This window comes from Ochotona princeps, chromosome 1 (genome assembly GCF_030435755.1).
Source record: "Ochotona princeps isolate mOchPri1 chromosome 1, mOchPri1.hap1, whole genome shotgun sequence".
In the NCBI taxonomy this organism is placed as follows: domain Eukaryota; kingdom Metazoa; phylum Chordata; class Mammalia; order Lagomorpha; family Ochotonidae; genus Ochotona; species Ochotona princeps.
In genome coordinates, this window is record NC_080832.1 from 120,647,048 (window position 1) to 120,657,737 (window position 10,690).

Here is a 10,690-nt window from a genome sequence, read left to right on the forward strand (position 1 = left end):
GTTACTTGGCGAGTTTCACTGTTTCTGCTTCTCAAATAAATACAAATAAAGCTGATTTATAAATTTTGCTTTGCTCTTTAAAAAGAGGCTTACCCAGTATTGCAAGAGTGCTTCTATTGCTCTGAACTCAAAAGGTAATGGATACGTGACAAGCTGACCCTCTCCGGCCAGCTGTGAAGGGAGTTCCCGGAACAGCCATGGCTCTAAATTCAAGTTACGATAATCCAGTATCAGAAGACACTCTGGAGTTACCACAGCTTTCACATACTGTTAAAATATAAGTAAATGCAAATAACTACAACACACACACACGCAAACACATATACACATATATAGTTGTAGAGCAGTAAGGAAAAAAATTCATAAAATCAGGTTTAACATACTTTTGGATTAAAAATCAAACTGATTCAGTGCTCATATTTTTTTTTTAAAGAAAAGCTAAAATACCCGTAAGAGTCTCAGTCACTCTCAATATTTAAGACCTCTAGTGCAATTATGAGAAAAACACAATAGGAACAAACCCTCCAGAAAGTAAGAAGATAGCCCAAGTAAGTAGAAGTTGTCATCCCCGTGGGAGACCAGGACAGTACATTTTGCTATATCTTTGAAAGTCCCCTCCACCTCCCTTTTCCTGGAAAAGCTTCTGTTTATAAGCATTTACCATTTTTGCCTTTTCTCTCAATAAGGGTTCCAACTATCGGAGAGTCAAGAGTTCCTGGCTCCGGCCTGGTACAGACCAGGCTGCCGCAACAACCTGGGCAATAAAGGAGGAGATGGATGACCTCACCTTCTCCCTTTGTGCCTTTTCTTTTAAAGATTTATTTATAATTTTATTATTTTTATTGCAAAGTCAGGTATATAGAGAAGAGGACAGAGAAAAAGATCTTGCGTCTTATGATTCACTCCCCAAGTGATCGCAACAGCTGGAGCTGCGCTGATGCGAACCCAGGAGCTCTTTCAGGTCTCTCACGCAGCTGCAGGGTCCCAAGGCTTTGGGCCGTCCTCAACTGCTTTCCCAGGCCACACGCAGGCAGCTGGATGGGAAGCAGGGCTGCCGGGATTAGAACCGGCGCCTATGTGGGATCCTGGGATCCTAGTGAGTTCATGGGGAGGGTTTAAGCCTCTAGGCCACCATGCCAGGGCCCTCTGTGTCTTTTTGTGGCTCAGCCTTTCAAGTAAATCTTTTAAAGGATAAATTAGACTTCTTTCATTTTTAAAGATTTATTCATTTATTACATATCTGAAAGACATAGCCATAGAGAGGGAGACACAAAAAGATCTTCCATTCACTGGTTTACTGAAGCCAGGTATTTCCTTCAGGTCTCCCAGGTGGGTGGCTGGAACCCAAGCAGTTGAGCCATTATCTGCTCTCTGAGGCCCATCAGCAGGTGACCAACAGCATAGTAGGCAGGATTAGATCCTGGATGCCAGCACTGTGAGCAGTGGTCTAACCTGTTATTGTCACAGCACCAACCTGACAGACTTTTAGGCAAGATTTACTTTAATCTTTACTGTGTTTAGTTCTCCCAGGAAAGTTTCCTTTTACTCAAACAACTTGAAATTGTAAAGACAAAACATAGTGCCCCAATTGAGACCAGCAAGAATTAGCAACTTCTAGACAGAAACTGGCATCTTTCATGTTAAAGAGTACATACAAGGAGCCAGCACTGTGGCACAGCAAGTTAAGCAACTGAAACATCGACTGTCAGACACAATGACCATCAGAATGCTGACTGGAGTCCTAGCTGGTTCACTTTCAATCCAGGTTCCTGCTAAGGTACCAGAGAAGGCAGTGGAGGATGGCCAGACTCCTCGGGCCCCTGCCGCCGGGAATGCAGCTGCTGACCCTTGGCTCTGCCTAAGCCTGGCCCTGGTTGTTGTTGCACACATTTGGGGAGTGAATCAGAAGGTGGAAGAACTGTGTTTTCATTCTCTGTGTTGCTTTTTCAAACAAAGATCTTATAAAAGAAAAAACAGAAATTAGAGATCATTTTTTTCTGGTTTGTGAAAATTTGGATACAGAAAAGCTGAAAGATTTAAGTTATTATTATTACATACCTGACATTGAGGTAACACAATTTACTTCCTGTCAACTCTGTCTCATCACACAACAGCATCTCTCCAAAGAGGTATTGTTTTGAAGGATGCTAGCTACTCAACACAGCAGCAGAGTGCTTGCTCGAGAAGACCGCGTCCATCTAATCCATCAGGTGCTTTTAATCTAGAAACTGACCAAGATAGCTAAGAAGTGGAAAGCTTCAGGTAAGAAATGGGGCCATACCTCCATTCTCATGATAATCCTGTTGTTTCTGGTGGTGATGCTCATTGAGTGCTGGAACCTCAAGTCTCTGGCCTGAAGGCCTAACTCTTGATACAATTCTGTTTTCTTCCTTTCTATAAAAAAAAAAAAAAAGTGGACTAAGTAACAGAGTTGAGGTTCTTTATGTAATAATGCCTTTCCCACCATCACCATTTATTATTAATAGAAACAAAAGGTAGTTATGTTTACCTAAATTTTTTTTAAAGTTCAGGCAAATTATTCCTCTCCCCTCTCTGGGACATATCATAGCTTCTCTATGATCAAAAGCTCCCCACGGATATCCTAAGCACATTTAGCAGCCATTTCTGGCTCTACAGACAGATCATCTTTCTCGACCGTGTACTGTACCCAACCACATTTTCTATTTTGTTCCCTCAAAGCACCATCTTCAATACTACTAAGTGTGTGATCCTATACATTTCACATTTCTTTGTTTCAGGCAGATATTAGGTCAGTTCTTTGTTCTCCTGATTCTACCTGAAAACTGAGAGAACATGTAACAGACGAGAGAAAATCAACACATTAAACTGATGGTAGCAGGTCTACCTGCACTGTCAAGCCACATGTACTACGGTCCTGCAACTGTTAGAGTGTGGGTAAAATGTTATTGTTGGGCAGTGTGAGATTCCTTTGTACTGAACAACTGCTACTTTGCTAGGCCAGGAGGTGCCTGGACTTTGGGAGGATTCCGCTTTGGCGATAGCTGTTCTTTGCTGCCTTGCAACTTTGTGAAGGCAAGGATGCAATTCTTCTCCAGTCCCAAAAACAGAAGGAAGATAAGAGTGTGAGAATGGGATGAGCCATAAAGATAGTGGGTATGGGAACGGAACAGGCTCCCTGTGCCTAAAGGCCCTAAAATAATGAACATGTCTAAGGTTGTTACTTTTGATGTATTTCCCAGCCCCAAAGGGCCTATATAAGCTACTGTCTTGGGCTGTTCGGGGTCTGACCGCCCGGCTTGGCTGGCTGCATGCCCCAAGTGCGGTCTGACCCCAGCATGCTGGTGTAATAAACTCTGTTTGCTGTTTGCATTACCAGTGAGACTCTTTGTCATTCTCTGGGGGCTGACTAGCTCGCACCCTGACGTCCGGGGGCTTTGGCCCGGACTCTAACACAACAACTGCCTGAAGGAGCTCCTGAGCAAACACCACAGGACTCCTCCCGGACCTCAGCTGTGGCAGGAGCAGGGATCACAGGGCTGGACATCAAGGGAGGCCTGAGGCGGGCACAACCTCAAGTCACACAGTGAAGTATCAGCGTGTCACTGCCCTTGGAGAGCAGTCAGTGGCAGAACCCATGTGACTGCCACCAGTGTCAGCTCCCACGTCTGTTCCTGATGCGACTCTGTCTTAAAACAGGTCTCAGGGGAGGAAGGCAGGGAACAGGAGATGGACAGGACGTGTCCCTGAGCTTCAGGCCTACACTCCAAATTATGTCTTTACCATCATATGACGCAGTAAAAGCAGCTTCTGCCAGAAGAAACCTCTTCTGGTATAATGCACACAGTCTGAGTATTGCCAGTTCCACCTAGGTTGATGGACGCTGAAGAAAAATCTTCAACACACTTGCGCAAAGAACATTCTACTCAAAAACACACTTGCCTGATTTTCATCAAGTTCATTCACTGATTCAAACAATTTACAAGAGAATAAAAATACTCACCAAAGGAAGTAACATTCCCGTCTTTGTCAAATTTTGTCTGTAAGAGATAAAAAAACAAATATTTTTCTCAAATGCGTATGCTATAAGTATACTGCATTATGACTAACAACTCCAAAATTTCTGAAATGCAGATAAGAACGTAACTGAACTTCTTTTTTAAATGCCTTTTCTCTTTGCTAGGACAAATCTGACCTGGCAGAACCTTTTCTATCTTGGTTTGTCTTGAAATCTGATGGAACATGGAGTGTGTTACTAGGTAACACTGCTTACAGAGAAAGCTACCCCCGACTGGTAGACTGCACAGGAGAGAAACAATTACGAACGAGGCTCCAGGTGGGCAGCTGCAGCTCGCCCTTCCTGGACAGCAGTGGCTCTGGCAGCTGGCCATGACCCCGTGGCACCCAGGAGGCAGTGCCTCTGAGATGGAGCCACTGGCTCTGTGGGTATTCTAAGCCATCTTGGGGATCTGAGTCATCACTCAAGGGCCAGAGAAGCTGCCCTGCTGAACTGCCTGTCCTTTACATTTCTGAGTAGACCTGACCAACTGTGGCCTGTCTAGGAAATTAGGCTTAAGAAGTCAAGTCGGGGGCCTGGCGCTATAGCCCAGTGGCTAAAGTCCTCGCCTTGCAAGAGCCCGGATCCTATATGGGCACCGGTTCTAATCCCAGCAGCTCTGCTTCCCATCCAGCTCCCTGCTTGTGGCCTGGGGAAGCAGACAAGGACGGCCCAATGCCTTGGGACCATGCACTCGCATGACAGACCCTGCAGAGGCTCCAGGCTCCTGGCTTCAGATTGGCTCAGCTCTGGCCATTGTGGTCGCTTTGGGAGTGAATGAGTAACAGAAGCTCTTCCTCTCTGTCCTCTTCTCTGTATATCTGACTTCCCAATAAAAAAAATTAAAAAAAAAAGTCACATGGGTGGGCAAAGACTTAAAGCAAAGGCCTCTGATGGTTGCAAGATGTAGAAAAGCTACCTATTTCCCTATGGAGGATAAATTTTCTGCAAGTTATCCAAGTTGTCAATATTTTCTGACCCTACATGCTGGACTGTACCAATTAGTATTAAATATGCATCTTTATAAAGATAATATAGCTGTAGTACAAAGTAAGTCTTTGGTTATTATTATGGAAACATATACACTATACATACACACATTATATATATATACATTATATATATACACACATTAATTAAGACTCAGTAAAAACCCACAAAATATGGTTAAGCTTGCTACCCATCAGCAGAAGATCAACATGAACACATAACTACCAAAAACATCAATATGAAGGGAAAATTTACATCAAAAGAAATTTTGTTTGCGTAACAGACCAGCTTTCCTCAAATTTATTTTACAAATGCACTAAGAAAAATGGGGAAAACTGTTTATCCTATGAAATGAACAATTTTTAGAAAAAAAAAACAAACAGCTTACTAAATGTCAGATATTTTCCTATAAAATCTAGTTATGATACACAAACTTCTTTTCAGTCTCTTAAGTTACTAACTACACATAAGAAACACATTTACATCTAAGTCTTTACTTCTCTCTAGAATTTTTAAAGTTTTTAGAAAGCTTCACACAAGCTGTGGCTTTTTAAACTGATTACTTTGTAAGCAGCTCACTTTCTAACAGCACCTGTTTCCTCTCCTGCGACTGACCAGTTGACTAACCTCACCTGCAATACTTTTGTTCAATGAAACTGCTCTTTCAGGGCAACAAATAAAAGCTATACTTCTGACAGGTGATTCTGGGGTGGTTACTTTGTTCTGTGTAACTTAAAAAGGAAGTTTCGTGTGTCAACAAGCTTCAGTAATCAGGAAAACAGACATACTGAATGTTTAACATACGTAAGGCATTACTCTAAGGAGTTTAGAAGCGTAACATTACTTGAATCCTTATAAGAACTTTCTCAGGCAGGTCCCCACTAATCTAATGAGAAAACCACAGCACAAGGAAGTTCTCCTAACCGGCCCAAGCTCACCCACTTTATATAAAAGGCAGAACTGTGGCTCCAACTGAGAGCAGTCTAGCTCAGAGAGCAAGCACATTAAAAGCCCACTAATATTCTAACCAACTCCCCTGAAACCATTTTGCTCCCAAGGGTCTTATCTCAAGCTGAGAAAAGAGAGACACATGCCTTTTTTTTCCTGCAACATTTCAGGAAGTTTCAGAGACAATGGTCTTCAAAGTGTGCCTTCCATGTATACAGTGCTGCCCTCAAGACACTCAGGTGTAACTTCCTGCAAGCCTCCCAGGAGGTGAATGGGAATAAGCCTTAATGGCTTCCAAGTGAGACTGGGGGTGGGGGGGAGCCCGAGTAGACAACTGGGAACTGCACAAACAGGTCTAGACTTTTCTGTGTGTAAACCTCCATGGCCAATGACGCTGTGGCGCCCACCTAACAGGTGAAGCGCAGCCCACAGGCAGATTAACAATTCAGCCTACAGCATAAAGCTAGCGTCTTGGTCAACCATCCGACCCAGTTCACACGTATGGAAAGTACTTTCCTGTAAACCACGAAGTGCACTCACCACAGTAAACACTGGAGACACACTGGCTAAGGTAGCTTGAGACGCATCAGACGTTCTAAACCGGCGCATTTCACCTGAAGAACGAATCAGAGTGAATGCTTGCGGACTAACCAGGGCACAGGGTGAGCGCCGCAAGGCTCCTATTACGGTCACAAGGTTTGCAGGAGGAAAGGGCAGTGGGGGAGAGGGAAAGCCGGCTTCGCCAGTAAGTCGCTGGCAGGACAAAGCACGGTTGTGTTCTGAACCCGGACGGACGCCCCCCGCCCCGTGCACCTGTGCAGGACTGGCCGAGGCTCACGAGCGAGCTCACACACCAGGAGGCCAGATGCCGTCCTTCACCTGCACAAGGGGACCGGCCACTCCGTAACCCCAGGCGCCCAGCAGGGCAGCAGTACCTGCCGCTTGGAGCTGGCGGGGCGCGCAAAGCGAAGCAGCCCGGCTGCGCCCCAGGTCGGCCGCGCGGCCGTAGCACACAGAGGAGCGGCTGGAAGGAGCCGGGCCCAAGACCAGGGTCCACAGGGTCCGCCGGCACAAGCTCCGCAGGCACGCCATGGCGCTGGAGGATGCACACCGCAGCCAGAGCCCGGGCCGTCATGCCGTACGGTGACGGCGCGGTGGGAACTACGCTCCCCACGACCCCGCCAGCGCAGCCGCCGGGTGCTGCGCCTGCGCACAGCTTGCCGTGTCGGCGCCAGCGCGCCACTTCCTGAGCGTTCCCGGAAAGCGCTTCCATGGGCCAATGGGAGTCGGCCTGCTGCGCTTGGCGCTTATCTACACCTGTGAAAGGGACGGAGAAGCGGTTCTGCTTGGGGTTTGCTTTACCCATGGCAACCGAGCTGTTTAACCTTGGTTCTCCAGCGTGATTAGCTTGGCTTACGGTGTCGATTGTTTCCATAAATAGTTCAGTGTCAAGGAGAGAGAAAAAAAAAAAACTTGTGCATCACGATTTCTGGAGTATTTTCTTTGAGATTTGTTTATATGAAAGGCAGATTTAAAAAGAGAGAAAGACCTTCCATCCTACTGTTTATTTTCGAAATGGCTGTATTGGCCAGGGCTGGTTCAGGGGGAAACCAGGAGCCAGAAACAACTTCTTCTACGTTCCCACATCAGCAGCAGCAGGGTCCAATCACCTGGGGCATCTCCAATTGAGGTAGCTGGAGGCTTGAAGTGGAGCAGCCAGGACACAAACTGATGCCCATGTGGGATGGCCAAGTCCTAGGCAGCAGCTTCGGCTGCTAAGCCAGAATGCTGGCCCTGGAATATTTTCATGCATATGGAATCTGCAACCTGACAGTGAGGAGCTTATGGCTGTTCTCAAAGTCTATTGAGTTTTATGAAGTATAACATGGCAAAAAAAGGGGGGGGGGCAATATGTATTATTAAACCAGCTTTTCCTAACTCAGAATGGGAAACACAACTATTTATGATGCATGTGTATTTACTTGAAGATCAGGGTTAGAGAGAGAAGCCTTCCACGCACGGGTTCACTCCCCAGATGGCTGCCATGGCTCAGGCTAACCCAGGCTGAAGCCAGGACAAGGAACTTTTGTTCAGCCTCCTACATGGAGAAATGAACAGGAAAGAAGAGGACCGCAAGTGGGAAAGACAAGCTGGGTAATGGAGACACAGGTTTTATACCGCTTCTGACATGGGTGCTGGCATCAGCCTTGCTTGGGCCCTAATAGGGTAAGGAATGTTAGCCTTTGTCCACCATTGGCCCGTATGTAGCCTTGGCTGCCTTTGGAGTGTGCCAGATTTCTGGCTGAGGCCACTGTGTGTCCACCCACTTCCTGTAACCATGGTAACCATCACCAGACGAGATGCGGGGATTGCTGGCTATGCTTTACCTTTACCTTCTATGCTACAATACTGGCCCTTGTGTTGTGTATTTAGTAAAAAGCAAGATACTATCCATTTCAGATACCATTTTATCCAACACCAAGAAAGAAAAACTGGTGATTAAAAAAAACTATGCTTTCTTAATACATCAATTTTGGAAGACTTATCCCAATTTCAATCACTAATATGAAACATGTGAGTCTTAGACTATAGCATATGCATAGTTTTGAATGCAGTGCAGACACAGCATTCACCAATTTTCATTGATTTTCAGTCTGCACTGAGAGCTGAATATATAAAGGGCGAACCATTTTTTTTTTTAATTGGAAAGGCAGATATACAGAGAGGAGGAGAGAGAGAGGAACATCTTCCATTTGGTGATTCACTCCCCAAGCGGCTGCAATGGCTGGAGCTGAGCCAATCCAAAGCCAGGAACCAGGAACTTTTTTCTGGGTCTCCCATGCGGGTGCAGGGTGTTAAGGCTTTGGGCCGTCCTGGACTGCTTTCCCAGGCCACAAGCAGGGAACTGGATGGGAAGTGGGGCCGCCAGGATTAGAACCGGCGCCTGTAGGGGATCCCAGTGTGTGCAAAGCGAGGACTTTAGCTGCTAGGCCACGACACCAGGCACTTGAAGGATACTTTCTCAGAGTATATGCCCCCTCCGGTCACTATGGCTAGAGATCTTGCTCTTTCTCTTAAATAAATCTTGCCTTGCACACTAAAGTTGTGTGCATGAAAATCATTCCTTTGTGTGAGACAAGAAATGAGGCTGCTGTTTTCTTTCCGTGTTGAATTCCTTGTAACATCACCAGCTATGGAAGAAGAGGAAAATTGGAAGCATTTGTCCCACTCACCTTCCCCCATACCTGGACCCTCTCCACTCTGTTTACTCATGGGTCTGCATTGTTGTCAATTATGTAAACAACATATTTTTTTTTTAAAGAGAGGAACTTAAGTGATAACTCAGAAACATGACATGACCTGATAGACTTCTTTTGAGAAAGTATGTGGTAAATCATTTCTTAGGAAAAAAAAAACTTTTGCCTAGCACAAAAAGATAACTGTTTAAAATGATCCTCATAAAACCTTAGGAAAACTCTGGAACCTATCCAGACACAGGACATTGTAATTATGGTGAGGATTTGGAACTTAATCTGAAGAGTGGGAACCACTGGGGGTCTTTGGTAGAGAGGTAAAACCTGATTTATGCTTAAGTAGATAACTCTGTGGGAAAGAGAGGCTAGATATGTAAGTGTGGGAGCAGAAACATCGTGATGAGGGTGCGTACTAGGAGGCAGATGGGAGGGAAAGAAGAGATGGATTTGGTACTTTGCATTGGCATCTGAACTGACTTGTAGATGCTGTAAGAGGAGAAATATAGAAAGACAAGTGATTGCAAAGTTGTCATCCTAACCAGCTGTGCTAAATACACAGGGGATTTGGAGAGCAGCAGCTTTGGATTGCAAAAACGGGTTATGGCATGGCATTTGTGTGTGGGCTTGTTAAGTCTGAAACATCTGCTGAACAGACATCTAAGTGTGGGCATGAGGTAAGCAGTCTGGAGTGTGGGAGAGATGACAGAAGTAGCTATATACATCTAGGAATGTGTAGAACTGCCAATTGTGAAGCCACAGGTTGGATAGGTCTCTTGGACAGTAGTTAGGCAGTGCAGGGAAGAAGTCCTGTGGTTGCCGTCCAGGATTTAATCGTGATGATAGATGGAGCTGGCAGAAGATGAAGAGTAGCCAGGAAGGATGAGGAAGCTGAGAATCCTAAGAGTCAGGTGGAGAAAGTGCTTTTAAAATGAAAAAGTGAGGCAGTTTTCTGCAACTGCACACCCAGGAAACGGAGACTGCTCGTCCCGTGAGTCCCTGTTCCCGGACCGCTTCTGGCCATTGTGGGTTTTTGGGGAAATAAACTGGTGAGTACAAGCTCTCTTTCTGCTTATCTCTCAAACAGCTATAAATTAAAATGTGAGAAAGTGACCAATTATGCCCAATGCTATGGATAGGTAAGGTGAGAAATGAGAAATGCTCCTTTGGGATGGGGCACTGTGTAGCTTCCCAGTGATCTTGGTAGAAGCAGTGGTAGTAGGTGTAGAGAATGGAACCTGTACCACCATCTGTCTTTTCACTCTAAGCCTTGACAAAATCCCAGAAGACTAGGTACACGAGTGGTAATTTAGCCTCAATATCCCTGTGTTCCTTTCCTTTAGTGCCATGACCATTGATTACCTAATCATAGCCTCCCTCTGAACTAAAGTTTTTATTAGAAGGTGGTGCTGATACTGCCTGGGTGGAGCAGATCTTTTTTTTTCTTTATTTTTTTACAATCTTT

At 45.4% G+C, this 10,690-nt stretch overlaps 1 protein-coding gene across 1 annotated transcript in view; it reads right to left on the reverse strand.

The window, feature by feature from the left end:
• Window positions 1–7,190, reverse strand: part of MRS2 (magnesium transporter MRS2) — a 30,638-nt gene extending 23,448 nt beyond the window's left edge. Inside the window, exons 1-5 of the mRNA XM_004593120.2 lie at window positions 6,910–7,190; window positions 6,515–6,588; window positions 3,983–4,019; window positions 2,282–2,394; window positions 94–267 (exon numbers count right to left, since the gene is read on the reverse strand). Of these exons, the coding sequence (XP_004593177.2) occupies window positions 94–267; window positions 2,282–2,394; window positions 3,983–4,019; window positions 6,515–6,588; window positions 6,910–7,066 (555 nt within the window). The 5' untranslated portion in view covers window positions 7,067–7,190. The remainder of the gene's footprint in view (window positions 1–93; window positions 268–2,281; window positions 2,395–3,982; window positions 4,020–6,514; window positions 6,589–6,909) is intronic.
• Window positions 7,191–10,690: the final 3,500 nt, after the last annotated feature.